We start from the raw sequence: 21,132 nt of genomic DNA, 5'->3' as shown, positions 1-21,132 counted from the left end.
AACAAAAGTAACGTGTAACTAGTTTTTGCCAAAGTGAAAGATACCCTAATAAAGTTCTCAGCATGTGTTTATATAGAATTAGCTGATAATTATTAATTAAACGACTAATGAGCCGAAATAATAAACTAATCAAACACGGCCTGATACGAAAATAGTCGATCGACCAATATTCTAGTCGATCGACTAATCCTCAAAGTGAAACCAGTCGATCGACTAAAGTAGGCTGTCTATCGACTTTTCTGGGAAAACAACAGCGTCCATCATCACTTTATCATGCTTCCTTTCATCTTCACGCATTCCAAGATGATCATTCCCGAGTTTAACTTCGCTAGTATCCATAATGCAACTCCGGGGATGGGTTTTGGCTTGTTTAATCTTCCTTTCGGGTCCATATCTGCATAAAATACAAAATAACCCAAAGTAGCCGATTCATTGGAGAATAGTAGCTAGTCGCTACTAAATAAGCATAGAAAAGCGTGCAAATGAATAGAATAAAAGTATAAAATGGGCACGTATCAAACCTCTCCAAACCAAACCCTTGCTTGTCCCCAAGCAAGCAAAGACTAAGGATATAAACAACTAATGGAACGGTAGACAAGCTCAGAGCTAACTATACTTCATACGCCCAAATCAATTTAATGCATGTAGCCAAAACCAAAGTATATAATCGATTGCAAACGAGTTATACCTATGAAACAACTCACTGAACCTTCAACCTTGCAAGACTCGTACATATCGGACTCTCACGGGTCGCTCATCATTTGTTAAAGAACATGGTGAGTATATAAAGTAAGATAGAAAGAAATAAAGACACTCACCTAACTGCAACCTATAAGAACATGCATGCAATCTAACATGATAGTTATCTCTACCGACCGTACATATGCATTACAACCAAACAGGACCAAGTCACATGCCGAGAACTTACAAATATGGTAAAGTGAGGTAGTTGGGTAAAAAGGGGCAAAACATTTTTGGAAGTGTGGAGATAAGAGCCAAGCTAATAATATCAAACGGAACCAAATAGTAAACTCATCCGCCTCAATAACTCATCTTAAAAGAATAAAGCAATGCCAATGCGGCATAAACTCACTCATACCAATAAAACACGACTCCCCATAATATATAAAGACAACCATGGGAGTGAAAATCAACACAATTTCTTCTCTTTTTCTCCTTTTTTCAGCCGTTTTTTTTTTCTATTTTCAATTTTGATTTCTTTTTTTTTTCTTTTTTTTTCGGCTTATTTAAACCCTCTTCTCATTAACCAATGCAAGTACCAAGCTGACGGATAACACATACCCATAATTAACAAAATAAAATAGCTTGACTAGGGTAGGCTAATTTAGGATTGTAGTTAACATTTGGGTCAAAACAAGTTAATTTGGCTAACGTGAGGCTCAAGGGTAGAATAAGAAGAAAAGGATGCCTCTCCACATGTGACACTGCCACTAACCCGAATGCATACACGTACTAAGAGACAAAAATCATATTTATGCAAATTAATGTTACATGTCTTATAAGGAGTACTACTCTCATCCTAGAATGAAACTGATCATGAATGTCATCAGTTTATTAAGCTCTATACCTCAAAAATTTTGAGTAGTTTGCCGATATTAAGTCAAGTTTATTCGTTCAGAAAACTTGATCACAAACTCGTAGACTATGCAACGACCATACAAGATTAACAAAGCAAGGCTTGGGCTAAAAATAAAGCACATAAGCAATTTCATCATTGTTATCTAACCGTTCCGACTCGACCTATAATGCAAAATAAAACATGTTTTTGTAATTTTTTCAAATTTTTCAATTTTTTTGAGTTTTTTGAGTTTCTTATAGTGGAAAAAGAAAAACAATACATACGGAAATGCAATAAACATGCAAACAGAAATGCAGTAAAAATGCAGATGGATGTAAACAGACAGATGCGTACCCTCCCCAAACCAAATCACACAATGCCCTCACTGTGTTCAGCAAACAATCAGCAGCAGTGCAAAATATAAAGGGAAGAAAGGGGGTACGCAAAACGAAATGAAAACAAGCAAAGGAAAGTAGGAGCAACGGGAACTTACAATTGAATGACCTCCCCAAATCAGCCAACAACAAGGGAGGTCGTGGCTAGCTGCCACTATTCATCACCCACAACAGAGTCGGGATCATCATCTCCTGAAATAACGCGCTGATCTTCAGGGTTAGTCGATCGACCAACATAACCAGTCGATCGACTAACAGCTCCAGTCGATCGACCAAAAACAACCTGTTGATCGACTTTTTCTGCTCTGTACGCAGCACAAACTCGTCTTTCATGCAAGTTTGCCAAGACGAATCTCCTCTTTGTCGATGCACCTGAAAATAATGCACATATCTCCCAACACAAACCAAAGCACACGTCCCAATTGTCTCAGTAGCAAACGATAATAAATCCTAATTACAACTTAGATAAAGCAAACGATAAACTAAAACAAAATGTACTTTGCTAAATAATAGCATATTCCATCCGGGTTGCCTCCCGATCAGCGTTGGTTTTTGAGGTCCCGCTCGACCTTACTTCATAAGTCATCAAAAATCAGGCGGCGTACAGCTTGGCCGATGACTAAATGAAGTCCCCTCAACATTCTTCGCCTTAGGCCACCACTCAAACTTGGCTTTGAAAATAAAAGATCGTCCCGCAGCATAGGCTTCCTCACAACACTTTGCACGCGGCAAGGGATCTTCTATCTGACCACCATAATCAGCATCGCCGGCCTCAGAAAACGCACCCAACGCACCAAGTCTACCTCCCGAATCATTGTAGCTCAACTTGTCATGTCCTGCAGAAAGAGAGACAAAAGCACAGTCCTCCATCTTGCTCCCAGCATGGGGCGGAGGTGTCACAGTAATAGCAAAACAAGACTCAACTGTAGGACTATCAACTACCACATGGCAAGGTACAACTTGCATAGGTGCTCTACGGACACTAGATTGGGTGTAGGTCAGCTTCTTACCCCCCCACTTTAAATGTCAGAGTCCTTGCTCCTACGTAAATAAGTGCACCAGCAGTGTGCAAGAATGGTCTCCCTAAGATAATAAGGGTATGGGTATCCTCAGGAATGTCCAAAACAACAAAATCGACGGGTATAAAGAACTTCCCTACCCGCACAGGAACATCTTCTAGGATCCCTAAAGGACGTGACAAGGAACGGTCTGCCATTTGGACAGTCATATTTGTGCATCTAAACTCAGTCAAACCTATCTTTTGAGCTAAAGACAAGAGTAAGACACTGATGCTGGCACCCAAATCACATAAAGCATTATCAATAGTATGGGTGCCTATAAAATAGGGGATAGAAAAACTACTTGGGTCGGCCAATTTGGGTGGAGACTTATTTTGTAGGAGTGCACTACACTTCGCAGTAAAAGCAATAGTCTCTACCTCATCAAAATTTCTCTTACGAGACAAAATTTCTTTCATAAACTTAGCATATGAGGGAATTTGAGTAATAAGTTCAGTGAAAGGTACCATTACCTGCAGATCCTTCACAACTTTCAAAAACTTCCCGAATTGCTGCTCAATCTTCGTATTCAGCTGTCGGGCCGGGAATGGAAGCTTAATCGCAATAGGTGGCTCAGCAGCTTTACTCTTCCCTCCATCAATAATGGGCGCCTTATCAGCAATAGAGGACGTTTTAATAGCAATAGACGACGGATCAGCAACTCCGTCTGGCAAATTAGTCGATCTACCAGTTGGATCAGTCAATCGACTAAAAGGACCAGTCGATCGACCACTATGGTCAGTCGATCGACTTGTTTCGATTTGCACATTGCTCATATTAGAAGTTTTAGTCGATCGACCAAAAGTCCATGTCGATCGACTTTTTTCAGCAATCCCAGCAGTTTCGTCAGCACATTCATCTTCTGCATCAATATCCAGATCCTCAATAATAACCTCTTTGTTCACCCGAGGCATTTCTGGTCCATCATATGTAAGACCACTCCGAAGATGTATCACATTAACGGTCTCATAAGGCTTATGAGGCTTATCAGGCTTAGACGGCAACGCACCTGGCTGCCTACTTGTATTTTGGCTCGATAACTGGGCAATTTGATTGTCCAAGACTTTATTGTGAGCTAACAACTGAGCAATTAGAGCCTCCTGCTTTTGTGAAGCAGCCATTTGCTGTTGTAACATAGCTTTAATGTCTGACATATCACTGTTCGAAGCCTGAGGAGGAGGCTGCATCTGTTGAAACTGTTGTTGAGGCGGCCTATTAAAGTTATCTTGTGGTTGATTACCACGATTTTGAGGGATGGTGTAAGGATTGGCTGGCAGAGGAGTAGGTTGGAACACATTCTGATTTCTCTCAGCAAAGAAATTGAAATACGGAGTACCTTGCTTGAATGATTGATAGGCATGAACATGTTCCAAAGTACTCATACATCCAGCTGCAACATGACCATGTGTACCACATCGCTCACAAGGGACCTCTTGTTGAACCAAAGCATTAATTGTCTGCCGATTTCCCAAGGACTGAGTTGTCTTTAGTTCAGCAATCTCGGCAGTTAGAGCCTCTAACTGCATTGCAATTGCACTATCCGAACCACCTCCTCTTTTGCTACCTCTTGGATTACCGTACTCAGCTGTGTGAGTAGCTATATGATCAATTATTTTCCAGGCATTGGCATCATTAGTGTTGTCCTGGAATCTCCCATTGGCAGCTGAATCAAGTAAGGCCCTATGGTCGTCATACAGCCCGTTGTAGAATTGATTGCAAAGGAACCAGATCTGGAAACAATGATATGGAACAGAGCGAACTAGTCGTTCAAAACGAACTCACGCCTCATTAAAGTCCTCATCAGGACCTTGTTTGAAACTTGTAATTTGGCTTCGGAGAGCGTTAGTCTTCTGGGGGTAGGAAGTATCTCTTGTAGAAAGCAAGAGCTAATGAATTCCAGTCCGTAACACCATGAGCTTCCATATCCAAGTCACACAGCCACTCCGCTGCATCATCTCGCAGGGAAAAAGGGAAAAGTGTCTGTTTGACTTGCTCCTGAGTCACCCCCGCAGTCAAAGGAACGGAACAGCAGTAATTAACAAACTTCTCCATGTGTTTAGCTGGGTCCTCACCAGCTCCCCCTCCAAATAAATTCCGCTCCACCAGATTAATGTAAGATGAGCGAATTTCAAAAGTACTCGTATCCGTAGTGGGGAGCTTGAATCCATTGGGAAGAGAAACAAGGGTAGGCTAAGAATGACTTGCTAAAGTCGGCATGATTGTAGTAGGAGCAGAAGTAGATGTGTCTTCCTCTAAAGACTGGTTTTCTGCAACAAATGCGGCGTAAGCTGAATCAAGCGTACTCAAGTCTTCTGCTTGATATATCTCCTTCCAAAAGTTTCGTCTAGAACGGAGAGTCCTTTCTGGTTCTGGATCAAGCGGTATGAGTTCAGACCTGAAAGACCTTGGTATAAACAAAACTAGCACTGAAAGGTAAGAAACGATCTCAAGGAACACAGGTTCCTTGAGACAAGAGACAAACTGAAATAAAACAAATAGAAAAATGCGTCGCCTCTCCGGCAACAGCGCCAAAATTTGACAGGCTAATCGTATACCTACCAAAAATAAACCAACTGGCCTAAACTAATGTAGCAAGGAAGTTGGGATCGTATCCACAGGGAGGCTATATGCAAATCTAAATGTCAATTCAAGTCTGTCTAAGTCACAAAATTTGGGGGTTTGAAATGGGTTTGTCTATTAACTAAGGTAGCAAACAAAAGAAAGCAAATTAAAAACGAATTCAAATGAGAGAGAAGTAGCTAGGACGGTCGGTTCACCGCGGTCTACAACGATCTAAGGTAAAGTCAACGGTCATCAATAAACGGTTTGAAGGATACTGAACAGGTCCTCTCGGTCCACTGTTTGCCCTAGAATTCTAATGTAGCTCTCACCCTAATTAGAGTATCCTGTTGTTCATAGCAAGTATTCGCCTTTTCCAATCTCTCGATCCATGTCAAGGTTTAACAAGATGGTCAATTAATTATGTGCACTTAATTAATCAAACCGCTATCAGATGCCACGATTAACAATTCAGACGGTGTAAACAGCTAGACCTAAAACCCTAACATATTATGTCATAGAACCGCGGATCCCCTAAATCCTAGCATTAGATGTTTAGCTACGCATAATTAAACTAACTAATTCAACAGTAATAATAATGATCGAATTAAACATGATGACCAAACGTAAATAATAGTTGAACATAAAACTTGCAATTAATAAAGAAGAAGAAACAAACAATAAGAATAAATTGAAGAACGAAGAACGAAGAACAATAGAAATTACCGAAATTGAAAGAGAGGAAATACAAGTTTAGACCGGAAATTGAAAGAACAAAAGTAACGTGTAACTAGTTTTTGCCAAAGTGAAAGATACCCTAATAAAGTTCTCAGCATGTGTTTATATAGAATTAGCTGATAATTATTAATTAAACGACTAATGGTTCAAAATAATAAGCTAATCAAACACGGCCTGGTACGAAAATAGTCGATCGACCAATATTCCAGTCTATCGACTAATCCTCAAAGTGAAACTAGTCGATCGACTAAAGTAGGCTGTCGATCGACTTTTCTGGGAAAACAGCAGCGTCCATCATCACTTTATCGTGCTTCCTTTCGTCTTCACGCATTCCAAGATGATCATTCCCGAGCTTAACTTCACTAGTATCCATAATGCAACTCGCAGGACGGGTTTTGGCTTGTTTAATCTTCCTTTCGGGTCCATATCTGCATAAAATACAAAATAACCCAAAGTAGCCGATTCATTGGAGAATAGTAGCTAGTCGTTACTAAATAAGCATAGAAATGCGTGCAAATGAATAGAATAAAAGTATGAAATGGGCACGCATCATTTCATATAGTTTGCTTGGAGACAAGTAAAGGTTTGGTTTGGGTAAGTTTGATGCATGCATTTTATATAGACTTTTTGTACCGCGTTTGCACGTATTTGTGTAGTGTTTAGCTATAAATGTCCCCCGAATAGTCTACTTTGGTTTGTCTTGTATTATTTGCAGGTATGAACCGGAGAGGAGCATAATCAAGCTTAAAACCTATCCCTATGCATACATTTTGGAGATGAGTTGAGTTGGAGCTTGGAAACTACTAATTTGTGATGCGCGTAGAAGTAAGGTAGTTAGGCGAGCAAAGGAAGAGCTTCATATAACCACTACCTATTTTGAAGGGCCATATCTCGAGTTATACAAATGATAACCAGGTGATTCCAATTGAAGATGAAAGCTTATTCTCTTAGCTTCCCAACGCCATGAAAATCGCTTGATTTGGACAAGTAACGAAGAAATGGTGGCCGTTTGAAGTTTAGCGCGAAGCAGGAATTACGCGCTGAGACCACTCGATCGAGTACTTTAGTGCTTCGATCGAGTACTTTATATGCTCGATCGAGTAATTCACTTGCTCGATCGACTACTTTGATTCTTACTCTATTCGATCGAGTGCTTTAGTATTCGATCGAGAGCTTTTGGGGAAGATATCTCTCGATCGACTAACTTTATGTTGGTCGATCGAGTAAAACCAAGTCTGACGCAGCGCTTATTTAGTCGAGATCTATTTTATCCTATCTTAGTTTTATCTTATAATAAATATCTCTCATATATAAGAGATTATTAAGTTAGAGGACGGGATACACCATACACCATACACCGGACACCATACAATATCATGACATATCAGTAGAATAGTTGAGTTTTTTGGTTCGGTGTTGTTTTTGCTCTTATTTTCCGGATCTAAACTCTGTAATTTCTTCTTCTCTTCTCTTTTAATTTAATTCTAGTATTAATTCAGTTCCCTTGCATCTCTTAGTTCAATTATCTCTTTAGTTTCTCTTATTCCTTTTACATCTTTTATTTAATTCATGTTTAATTCCCTCTATCATCATCCTATTATGTTTAATCTAGTTATCATAATTGTTGTTGTTATTAGTTTTATTCCAATTATGAGTGGTTAATTCCCTTACTAGGATTTAGGGGAACCATGAATGAATGATGGTAGTAAAATAGGTTTGCAGATCTGATGCTTGTTTCATGTCTATGTTGTTATTATTATCATTTAATGGTAATTGGACAGTTAATGCGCATAGCTATTTTAATTAATTTGGCAAACTCTGACCAATATCGGAAGATTGGAAGGAGTGAGACCTGCTACAATTTTTTAGGATACTCTAATGAGGGCGGAAGTTAAGTTAGTAGTATTTTAGAGTAAATAGCGGACCGGAAGGACTTTTTCATTACCCCTTAGACCGACGCATGTGACTAATCTGCGACCTAGACTACGACCATAGGACATTCATTCGTGACCCGACAATCCTAGCTCCCTTTCTCTCTATTGTTAGATTTATTTACTTCTCGTTGTTTAGTTAGATTAGTTAGTTATAAATTCAACCAAAAACCCCAAATTGTGACATCTAACAGACTTAGTTGAGCAAGTAGATACAATAGCCTCCCTGTGGATTCGACCCCGACATCCCTAGCTGCATTAGTTAGGGACCTTTCGGGTTTATCTTTGATAGGGTTGCGACAATCTTCATCAAAGTGCTCTCATATTAACAGTAAAATGCAGTTTTGTGATAGTTGGCCATATAGAAGACGTAACTGCCTCCTGGAGAGTTCTCTTAGGTATAACCGGAAGTACCTGCCTAAAATCGCCACCAAATACAACAACCTTCCCGCCAAATGCTTTAACAGTTGAACAAATGTCACGTAACGTTCTTTCGAAATGCTCAACTGCAAGCTTCTTTGCCATTGATGCTTCATCCCATATGATCAATTTACACACTCTGATTAGCTCTCCTAGCGCACTCTGCTTTGAGATTTGGCAGCTTTGATTTTCGTCAAGATCTAAAGAAACTTTAAACCTCGAGTTCGCAGTTTTTCCACCGGAGATGTTCGAGGCAGCAATTCCTGAGCTAGCAACGGCGAGAGCAATGATGCCATGATTACGAAGATTTGCAAGCAGAGCCGAATATAAAAAAGTTTTACCGGTACCACCTGGACCATCTAGAAAGAAAGCACCGCATTTATTATGCACAACCATGTCGTAAATTATTGAGTACGCGTACTTTTGCTCAGAATTTAACAGATTAACATATTCAATTTCTTCAGACGTTTTAGGAATGTTCATCTCTTCTTCAATTGCTTTCATTCTGCATTGATTGGATGACACTTCGTCCAACTTAAGACCACCGAAGTCGAATTGCGAAAAACTTTTACCCATGGACTCAATAACTGTGCAAACATTCCCGAGTGTCAAGTTAAAAACCTTACGTTTTCTTGTCGGGAATGCATGAGCAAAGTCTTCAGATAAGTACGGAAAAAATTTATCCCACAACAAACGTGGACTTTTTGGTTGGCAGTAGATCAGTAGTATTGCAAAAAGCCTTCGTAAGACGAACGGAAGTTGATAGTGACAAGCTTCTTCTAAGCACTGCTCAATAAAATTATCGGCCTCAAGAAGTCTGATACCCGTCGTTGTGAGTACCAAAAATAATATTTATAAAACCTATTAAAACTAACAAAAGCTAGTGGTAACAGGGTCGAACCACAGAGAGGCAGATGTAATTATTAGATGTCTAATTTCAGTCTAAGGTAACAGTATGTGGGGATTGAGTTGATTTGGTCTATAGCTAAAGGCAAATAAAAGACAGTAAACTAAATAAACGGATAAAATCAAGGATTAAAAGGGTGCAAGGATGGTCGGTTCACTATAGTTTCGGCGGCAGCAAACTAGGTAGGTCTAAAACAATCACGTGAGACGGGAAAATAAGAGGTCCTTTCGGTCCACTCTCACAGGTAGCATCTTTCGATCTTGCTACGGGTCCCTAATACCACTAATACTGACTTCCATCCTGAAAAGTGACTAAAGGTCTAAATTAATCTATCTTTCGATCTAATTAATCTAGTCGTCTTAATTAAGTAGACTATCTCCCTTCCCTATCTTTCGATCTTTATTGGGTCGGTCAATTCCTAGGTATTCAACTGGTCGCGTGCACTCGATTCGTCAAACACAACAATTAAAACAATTAAAACGAAACAATCTCAGCGTGGCCAGTCGATCGACCAGGGAACCCAGTCGATCGACCGGCATGCTATTTCAGGCCATGCTAAATCTAATGCCGCCTAACCTACAGTTCCCCTACATCCTAGCACAATTAATTTAGCTACTCATACTAGGAATGATAATAACAATGAAATTGACGAAATTAACTACTGAATTCATGCTTAAATTAACGGAATAAAAGGGTAGCATAAAACGATAATTATGGCTTCGGGAAACTAACTAACAATTCTATACTATGAACGATAAAGTAATGAAACTGAAAATAAGCAGAGGAATACCGAATGAAATTGCAGAAGAAAGATTCGAAAACCGAATGGTATTGATTACCCAACAATATTAAGAACCCTAATGAATTAACAAAACTAATGAAAAACTGAATGAAACTCAATGTATAAAATTCTGGATGTTTGTATCTGTAAACTAGGCTACGTTATATAGCAAACTCACGTAACTTTATTCCTAAACCTAATATAGCTTTGGGCTTTGGATTTCTCGTTCTATATGTTTAATCTGCGTATCGGCTTCAGACTTGGTCGATCGACCACTTTGTGGACCGGTCGATCGATGAGTGGCTCGAACAGTGTCTTCTCGTAACTCGTGCTCAGTCGATCGACTAAGGGAGCCAGTCGATCGACTGCTTTAGCTGATACTTGACTTCTAATTCTCGTGGATTTGTCTTTCGGGCCTCGAAATGCACACCAAGCTCGTTCCTTGAGTGAATACTTTATGTCAAATGCAGTGCAAGGTACTCGGGGACGGATTTAGCTCAATATCTACTCATTTCCACATAAATCTGCAATATTACATAAAAATACGAAAGTAGACGAAATGGGGCAAATAGTAGCATAAAACTACACAATTGAGCTCTGAAATGCGTGTAAAATGGGGTGTAAAACATCATATTTAGGACTAGAGGAACGAGTTCAATCTCAGAGCGAAATGCAATTGAATAGCTTAAACCAAGTTAATGCTAAATTAACAATCAATCAGTAACGTGAATCATGCAAACGAGTTATGGAGTCGTTAAAAACTGCTGAACCGTCAACTATGGAGACTCATCAAATTGGACTCTCACGGGTCGCTCAAATCACTCAATAAATACAGGTGAATATATGTGAAAGATAGAAATAATTCATTTTGTTGGTGACACTCACCTAACTACGATCTAAAAGAACATGCCTGCAATATAATATGAAAATGATCTCTACAACCGTACATATGCATTCCAACCGAACAAATGACCATGACACATGCCGAGGTATATATGGGATATGTGAGGTAATGGGCAAGAAAGGCAAAACATTTATGGGAATGTGGGGGTACAGGTGATCAAGCTAGTACCGTAACAAAACCATATGACAATATCCACTTCTTGCTCAAACTTCAATTGACACGGTGCTATAGCAAGCACAAAACTCACAATCTCCGAAATAATCAACTCCCCATAAGATATAAATGCACATGGGAGCAAAAATCGCCATAAAATAAAACTTTAAATCATGCGAATTGATTTTTTTCTTTTTCTCTTCCTATCTTCTCGGGCCCCAGTCGATCGACCGATGATGCTAGTCGATTGACTGCCTCTACAAAAAAGACTTTTTTTTTTTTTTTCGAATCATTTTTTTCTTTTCTTTTTTTTTCTTTTTTTGTTTCCTTCTTTTAATTTCCCAACATCATCTCAAAATGAGCATAGCTACCAAAAACGAAGTAACAATCCAAGAACATAAACTACTAGCTTGACAAGGGCGGGCTAAATGTAGGATGTAGTAACGGACAAAAAGGCTTTTTTAGCGATGTGGAGCTTATGGGTAAAATGAATAAAGGAAAACCTCTACCACATGTGTCAACAAACCACGGACCGAACGCATACAGTATTAAGCGATTAAGTTCATATTTATGCATATTTACGTAACATGTCTCATAAGGAGTAACTACTCACATTCCTAAATAAACAGGTCATAGATGCCACGAGTTATAGGCTCTAAATCTCAGAAATATGATGTAGCTTGCCAAAAAATCAAAGTCAAGTCTAAGGTCCAAAAAATAATTTAACGAAAACTCGTAGACTATGCAAATGATTCTACTAATAACATGTCAATTAGCAAGGCTTAGGCAAAAACAGATGCAAATGCAATGTCATCATCGAAATACTACCGTTCCGACTCGACCTATATGCTAAAATAAACGTGCATTTTTTGAAATTTTTGAAATTTTCAATTTTTTTGAAATTTTGTGTATATAAAGGAAAATAAACAACAATGCAAGACAAAAATGTAAACGTGAATGCAAAGCAGCATGAATGCAATACAAAACCCTTCCCCAAACCAAATCACACAATGCCCCCATTGTGCAAAATCATGAAATGAAGAAAAGGGAAAACGGGAATTGCGAGAAAAACTATAAAGGACATGAAGTAAGGCTTAGAAACTCACAACACTTTAAGCGCAGCAAAAGGAAACCTCCCCAAACCAGCGTGAGCTAGGAGGTTTGATGGCAGTGATGCTACCAATAAGTACCTGAAAAGACAACATATACCACGCATAAAACCGAGAAAGCAATGTTGAAACGGTAATTATGTGCAAAATTAAGAACATGGAAGAAATCAATTATATGACGGAAAATAAAGTGGAGTAGAAAACTCCCTTAATTCCGCAAATCGACCAAACACAGCAGGGGAGTAATCGTAAACAGGTATAGCAGCGTCCTCGGTCGATCGACCACATTACCCATCGATCGACCAATGTGTCGAAATGTAAGCTCCTGGAATTGTGCGGCGACGATCGACCATAAGGGTCGGTCGATCGATTGAATAATCTTTGTAACTCTCGATTTCTTCGAATTAGCTCAATAACTTGGGCTAATGAGGTCTAAAAACCGGCAAATGCACAATGATACGCGCCCAAAATTGCGCAAAACCCAAAGTAACCATCTAAAGTGTTTAAAATCCTAAGCAACCGAAATAAAATGCGAAGTCTCGCGCACACAAAAGCAATAAATAAAAAGGTTCAACGAAAGCAAATAAAATGTATAGTTTGTGAAAAGTCTCAATCAACTAATAGTTGATCAAGAACGGCCATGGAATGGCCCACTTGACTGGCTTCTGGCTACAAGAGGTAGCCTCAACAATGCTCATCTTCTCAGCTGCACTTGTCTCAGCATAACTCAACGGATCAACATGTCGGACATCTTCCCACTCAATGACCTACTCGACTCGTCGGAATCCGGATCGACTCCGTTGCTTTGATCGTAGCTCATCTTCGGGCTCCTCATCGGTGCCATAGCTAAGGCATCCTAGACCACCTCTTTGAACAATTGGCTCCTTCACACCGGAGCAACATGTGGCTCTTCCTTCCCCAAACCAGCTCCTGCAATATTTAAAACAAAAGAGAATCTTCCTCCACTTTGCTCCCAATCTGGGGCGGAGGTGTCACAACAGAGTAGGAATAGAGACAGGGCATATCGGGAAGTATAAAATAAGATTTCTTTTCGGAAACCGTATTACAAATTCTGAGCCACATGGGGTCTTTCTTCCTAGCTGTATGGGCAAAGACAATGGAATGCTTCCCTACCTTAAAGGTCAAAGTACCCGAACCAACATCAATAATCGCACCAGCGAGTGTGCGAGAATGGTCTACCCAAAATAATAGGAATGTGGGCATCTTCGGGCATATCGAGTACCACGAAGTCAACATGGAAGAAAAACTTTCCTATTTGCACGGGGATGTCCTCTAAGACTCTATTAGGTGGACCGCGAGATCGATCGACCATCTATCCTGTCATGTTGGTCACTGCAAACCTAGTCAATTTGAGCTTCCTAGCAAGACTCAAGGGCATTACACTAATCTTGGCTCATAGGTCACATAAGGCTTTCTCTATAGGAAAGGTGCCAATATTACATGGGGCAGAAATACTACCCGGTCTTCTAGCTTAAGGGTGCAGTATGGGTCAAATAAGAGCATGTCTCCTCGATTAGTGCGACGGTATGCACGATTTCAAGTGACTTCTTTTTAGACAATAATTGCTTCATAAATTTCATATAAGCAGGCACTTGATTGACTAATTCAAGGAAAGGTACTTGTACGTTTAAACTACGAACAACATTTTCAAACTTATTAAACAATACCTGTTCCTTCGTCGGCACCAATCTCTCCGGATAGGGGGCTGAAAGTAGCAACTTAGCCCTCTCCTCTAGATCTCTCATGCCGGTATCGATGGACTTAGGCTGGAAGTCCACAACCTTCTCCTTGTTGTAGCTCGACCCTTCTTCAGACCTTCTCAAATGTGAACCATTAATCGACAAAGGGTCGTACTTCGGAATCGGAACGGACCCATCAGCATTCGGGTCTGTCCTCAATATTTTCGGGGCAGTAGTACCCCGAAACAAGTGATCCCTCAGGTTATCGGGCATTGGAGGACGAAAAGAATCACCTTCAGCAGCAATCTCAGTCGATCGACCAGGATGGTCAGTCGATCGACTGACTTCAACAAGACCAGAAGCTACTGTTTGTCGCACTTCAGTCGATCGACCGGGTATGTCAGTCGATCGACTGACATACCTGCTGATCGTCTTTTTCTTGTTTTTATTCGCCACTGCCTTCTTCTTGCTTGGTTCCGCCTCATCCTTTTCGGTGACGTCCTCAACCATAATGGGCCCATCAAGGGTAGACCCACTCCTCAAGGTAATGGCATTAAGGGTCTCCTTTTGATCAGTTTGAGTCGGTAGATGTCCCGGAGCTCGAGTTGTATTCTTGCTAGACAATTGGGCAATTTGGCTCTCCAACATCTTCATCCCTACCTCTCTAGCACAGGGATTCCTTCAAAGAACAAATTCTTTAACTCATTGAAATCACAACCTTGGGTTTGTTCTTTCTTTATGGGACATACGAAGGCTTTTGGGCTGTTGTTGCTTATGAGGGGGCACATAGTTACTGCATTGTTTCTTCTTTTTGTGGAGGTTGAGTCGGATTCAAGACATTTTGGCTACTCCGCCTCAAGTTGGGGTGGACATTCGGCTCATAGTAAGTATTTGTCCGCCTATAATGTTGAAAGGCGACAAGACTCAAAGGGACTAGGACAATTGTCCGAAACATGTCCCTCGGCTCCGCATCTTTTACGCTGAGACGAAAGGACCGTCTCGAAACAAAGATTTACATGGTAAATCCCTCCTTTGGAAGTTCCTCCCAACTCGTACTTGTCAAATCTCGCCGTGAGAGCTTCCAATGCAGCTACAGAAGGAGATTCAGTAGCTCTCCTTTGATTTCCCCGGGAATTCCCATACTCAGCTTTGTGGGTGGCCAAGTCATCTATGATCTTCCACCCCTTAGTCTCCCCGTATTCTCCTGGAATCGCCATTAGGTCGCATCCAGGATAGCCCTCTGATCGTCATAGAGCCCATTGTAGAACTGATTGCATAGGTTCCATTTCTCAAACCCATGATGCGGAATGGTTCGCACCAGCTTCTTGAAACGGACCCATGCCTCATGAAAGTTCTCATCCGGCCCCTGTTTAAAGCTCGTGATTTGAGCTCTAATAGCATTCGTCTTCGAGGCAGAAAAGTACTTCTTATAGAATGCCAAGGCCAAAGAATTCCAGTCGGTGATCCCATTAGCGGCTCGGTCCCGGATCTCTCGTACCACTCCTTTGCGGATCGCGGAATGAGAATATAAACATAGTCTCCTTTATCGGTCCTGGGTCACACCGGTCGGGCGGGGTATAGAGCAACAATAATCAATAAATATCTCCATATGCTTGGCTGTATCTTCATTTGCAGCTCCCCGAATTGGTTTCTCTCAACCAAGTTGATATAAGAAGGCTTCGGTTCGAATTTCCTATCGCTCCGTAATTCGAACCCCTTGTATAGATTTGCGGTGTCGGCTCGAGTGACTTGCTATAGTTGCTTCTTCACCATGACTGGAAATTCGGAGATGTGACTGTCTCAGCCAAGAAGTGGAAATGGGTGATGAAGGTGGATCCTCCTCGTATAGCTCGTTCTCGTAGTAACTAGACAGAGTACTCAGCTCTTCCTCTATCGGCAATATCCTAGATGATCGTCTCAACTCACACAAGGTCTTCTCAATCTCAGGATTGAAAGGTACTAATTCACCACCCTGTGACCTACGCATAAGAGAAAACTACAAAAAGAATATGAGAGTAGCTTAAGGAACGAATGTCCCTTAAACTAAGAAACAGACAAAAATAAAACAACTAAAAATTAGAACAATTGCCTCCCCGGCAACGGCGCCAAAATTTGATACCCGTCGTTGTGAGTACCAAAAATAATATTTATAAAACCTATTAAAACTAACAAAAGCTAGTGGTAACAGGGTCGAACCACAGAGAGGCAGATGTAATTATTAGATGTCTAATTTCAGTCTAAGGTAACAGTATGTGGGGATTGAGTTGATTTGGTCTATAGCTAAAGGCAAATAAAAGACAGTAAACTAAATAAACGGATAAAATCAAGGATTAAAAGGGTGCAAGGATGGTCGGTTCACTATAGTTTCGGCGGCAGCAAACTAGGTAGGTCTAAAACAATCACGTGAGACGGGAAAATAAGAGGTCCTTTCGGTCCACTCTCACAGGTAGCATCTTTCGATCTTGCTACGGGTTCCTAATACCACTAATACTGACTTTCATCCTGAAAAGTGACTAAAGGTCTAAATTAATCTATCTTTCGATCTAATTAATCTAGTCGTCTTAATTAAGTAGACTATCTCCCTTCCCTATCTTTCGATCTTTATTGGGTCGGTCAATTCCTAGGTATTCAACTGGTCGCGTGCACTCGATTCGTCAAACACAACAATTAAAACAATTAAAACGAAACAATCTCAGCGTGGCCAGTCGATCGACCAGGGAACCCAGTCGATCGACCGGCATGCGATTTCAGGCCATGCTAAATCTAATGCCGCCTAACCTACAGTTCCGCTACATACTAGCACAATTAATTTAGCTACTCATACTAGGAATGATAATAACAATGAAATTAACGAAATTAACTACTGAATTCATGCTTAAATTAACGGAATAAAAGGGTAGCATAAAACGATAATTATGGCTTCGGAAAACTAACTAACAATTCTATACTATGAACGATAAAGTAATGAAACTGAAAATAAGCAGAGGAATACCGAATGAAATTGCAGAAGAAAGATCCGAAAACCGAATGGTATTGATTACCCAACAATATTAAGAACCCTAATGAATTAACAAAACTAATGAAAAACTGAATGAAACTCAATGTATAAAATTCTGGATGTTTGTATCTGTAAACTAGGCTACGTTATATAGCAAACTCACGTAACTTTATTCCTAAACCTAATATAGCTTTGGGCTTTGGCTTTCTCGTTCTATATGTTTAATCTGACGTATCGGCTCGTAACAATTGGTCGATCGACCACTGTGACCGGTCGATCGACTGAGTGGCTCTGAACAGTGTCTTCTGTAACTCGTGCTCTGGTCGATCGACTAAGGGAGCCAGTCGATCGACTGCTTTAGCTGATACTTGACTTCTAATTCTCGTGGATTTGTCTTTCGGGCCTCGAAATGCACACCAAGCTCGTTCCTTGAGTGAATACTTTATGTCAAATGCAGTGCAAGGTACTCGGGGACGGATTTAGCTCAATATCTACTCATTTCCACATAAATCTGCAATATTACATAAAAATACGAAAGTAGACGAAATGGGGCAAATAGTAGCATAAAACTACACAATTGAGCTCTGAAATGCGTGTAAAATGGGGTGTAAAACATCATATTTAGGACTAGAGGAACGAGTTCAATCTCAGAGCGAAATGCAATTGAATAGCTTAAACCAAGTTAATGCTAAATTAACAATCAATCAGTAACGTGAATCATGCAAACGAGTTATGGAGTCGTTAAAAACTGCTGAACCGTCAACTATGGAGACTCATCAAATTGGACTCTCACGGGTCGCTCAAATCACTCAATAAATACAGGTGAATATATGTGAAAGATAGAAATAATTCATTTTGTTGGTGACACTCACCTAACTACGATCTAAAAGAACATGCCTGCAATATAATATGAAAATGATCTCTACAACCGTACATATGCATTCCAACCGAACAAATGACCATGACACATGCCGAGGTATATATAGGATATGTGAGGTAATGGGCAGGAAAGGCAAAACATTTATGGGAATGTGGGGGTACAGGTGATCAAGCTAGTACCGTAACAAAACCATATGACAATATCCACTTCTTGCTCAAACTTCAATTGACACGGTGCTATAGCAAGCACAAAACTCACAATCTCCGAAATAATCAACTCCCCATAAGATATAAATGCACATGGGAGCAAAAATCGCCATAAAATAAAACTTTAAATCATGCGAATTGATTTTTTTCTTTTTCTCTTCCTATCTTCTCGGGCCCCAGTCGATCGACCGATGATGCTAGTCGATTGACTGCCTCTACAGTGCAGCACTTTTTTTCTTTTTTCGAATCATTTTTTTCTTTTCTTTTTTTTTTTCTTTTTTTTGTTTCCTTCTTTTAATTTCCCAACATCATCTCAAAATGAGCATAGCTACCAAAAACGAAGTAACAATCCAAGAACATAAACTACTAGCTTGACAAGGGCAGGCTAAATGTAGGATGTAGTAACGGGACAAAAAGGCTGTTTTTAGCAGTGTGGAGCTTATGGGTAAAATGAATAAAGGAAAACCTCTACCACATGTGTCAACAAACCACAGACCGAACGCATACAGGTATTAAGCAGATTAAGTTCATATTTATGCATATTTACGTAACATGTCTCATAAGGAGTAACTACTCACATCCTAGATAAACCGGTCATAGATGCCACCAGTTATAGGCTCTAAATCTCAGAAATATGATGTAGCTTGCCAAAAAATCAAAGTCAAGTCTAAGGTCCAGCAAAATAATTTAACGAAAACTCGTAGACTATGCAAATGATTCTACTAATAACATGTCAATTAGCAAGGCTTAGGCAAAAACAGATGCAAATGCAATGTCATCATCGAAATACTACCGTTCCGACTCGACCTATATGCTAAAATAAACGTGCATTTTTTGAAATTTTTGAAATTTTCAATTTTTTTGAAATTTTGTGTATATAAAGGAAAATAAACAACAATGCAAGACAAAAATGTAAACGTGAATGCAAAGCAGCATGAATGCAATACAAAACCCTTCCCCAAACCAAATCACACAATGCCCCCATTGTGCAAAATCATGAAATGAAGAAAAGGGAAAACGGGAATTGCGAGAAAAACTATAAAGGACATGAAGTAAGGCTTAGAAACTCACAACACTTTAAGCGCAGCAAAAGGAAACCTCCCCAAACCAGCGTGAGCTAGGAGGTTTCAGTAGCCAGCAGTGCTACCAATAAGTACCTGAAAAGACAACATATACCACGCATAAAACCGAGAAAGCAATGTTGAAACGGTAATTATGTGCAAAATTAAGAACATGGAAGAAATCAATTATATGACGGAAAATAAAGTGGAGTAGAAAACTCCCTTAATTCCGCAAATCGACCAAACACAGCAGGGGAGTAATCGTAAACAGGTATAGCAGCGTCCTCGGTCGATCGACCACATTACCCAGTCGATCGACCAATGTGTCAGGAACAGAAGCTCCTGGAATTGTGCAGCTCAGTCGATCGACCATAAGGGTCAGTCGATCGACTGGAATAACTGCTGTAACTCTCTGATTTCTTCGAATTAGCTCAATAACTTGGGCTAATGAGGTCTAAAAACCGGCAAATGCACAATGATACGCGCCCAAAATTGCGCAAAACCCAAAGTAACCATCTAAAGTGTTTAAAATCCTAAGCAACCGAAATAAAATGCGAAGTCTCGCGCACACAAAAGCAATAAATAAAAAGGTTCAACGAAAGCAAATAAAATGTATTGTTTGTGAAAAAGTCTCAATCAACTAATAGTTGATCAAGAACGGCCATGGAATGGCCCACTTGACTGGCTTCTGGCTACAAGTGGTAGCCTCAACAATGCTCATCTTCTCAGCTGCACTTGTCTCAGCATAACTCAACGGATCAACATGTCGGACATCTTCCCACTCAATGACCTACTCTGACTCGTCGGAATCCAGATCAGACTCCGTTGCTTTGACTGGCTCATCTTCGGGCTCCTCATCAGTGCCATAGCTAAGGCATCCTAGACCACCTCTTTGAACAATTGGCTCCTTCACAGCTGGAGCAACATGTGGCTCTTCCTTCTCCAAACCAGCTCCTGCAATATTTAAAACAGTAGAATCTTCCTCCACTTTGCTCCCAATCTGGGGCGGAGGTGTCACAACAGGAGTAGGAATAGAGACAGGCATATCAGGAAGTATAAAATAAGATTTCTTTTCGAAAACCGTATTACAAGTTACAGGCCACATGGGGTCTTTCTTCCTAGCTGTATGGGCAAAGACAATGGAATGCTTCCCTACCTTAAAGGTCAAAGTACCCGAACCAACATCAATAACTGCACCAGCAGTGTGCAGGAATGGTCTACCCAAAATAATAGGAATGTGGGCATCTTCGGGCATATCGAGTACCACGAAGTCAACAGGGAAGAAAAACTTTCCTATTTGCACGGGGATGTCCTCTAAGACTCCTATTGGCTGGACCGCAGATCGATCAGCCATCTATACTGTCATGTTGGTCACTGCAAACCTAGTCAATTTGAGCTTCCTAGCAAGACTCAAGGGCATTACACTAATACTGGCTCATAGGTCACATAAGGCTTTCTCTATAGGAAAGGTGCCAATATTACATGGGACAGAAATACTACCCGGGTCTTCTAGCTTAAGGGGTGCAGTATGGGTCAAATAAGAGCATGTCTCCTCAGTTAGTGCGACAGTATGCACAGTTTCAAGTGACTTCTTTTTAGACAGTAATTGCTTCATAAATTTCATATAAGCAGGCACTTGATTGACTAATTCAAGGAAAGGTACTTGTACGTTTAAACTACGAACAACATTTTCAAACTTATTAAACAATACCTGTTCCTTCGTCGGCACCAATCTCTCCGGATAGGGGGCTGA

At 40.3% G+C, this 21,132-nt stretch overlaps 1 protein-coding gene across 1 annotated transcript in view; it reads right to left on the bottom strand.

Annotated features, from left to right (window-relative positions):
• Positions 1-1,810: 1,810 nt before the first annotated feature.
• LOC141658970 (uncharacterized) overlaps positions 1,811-21,132 on the bottom strand; it is a 34,814-nt gene continuing 15,492 nt past the window's right edge. Inside the window, exon 3 of the mRNA XM_074465680.1 lies at positions 1,811-5,427. Coding sequence (XP_074321781.1) covers positions 2,981-4,558 — 1,578 coding nt within the window. The 5' untranslated portion in view covers positions 4,559-5,427 and the 3' untranslated portion in view covers positions 1,811-2,980. The remainder of the gene's footprint in view (positions 5,428-21,132) is intronic.

The sequence above is a fragment of the Silene latifolia genome, chromosome 6 (genome assembly GCF_048544455.1).
Source record: "Silene latifolia isolate original U9 population chromosome 6, ASM4854445v1, whole genome shotgun sequence".
NCBI classification, from domain to species: domain Eukaryota; kingdom Viridiplantae; phylum Streptophyta; class Magnoliopsida; order Caryophyllales; family Caryophyllaceae; genus Silene; species Silene latifolia.
The sequence above is the reverse complement of the archived record's forward strand: the minus strand, read 5'-3'. Positions and strand labels throughout refer to the sequence as shown.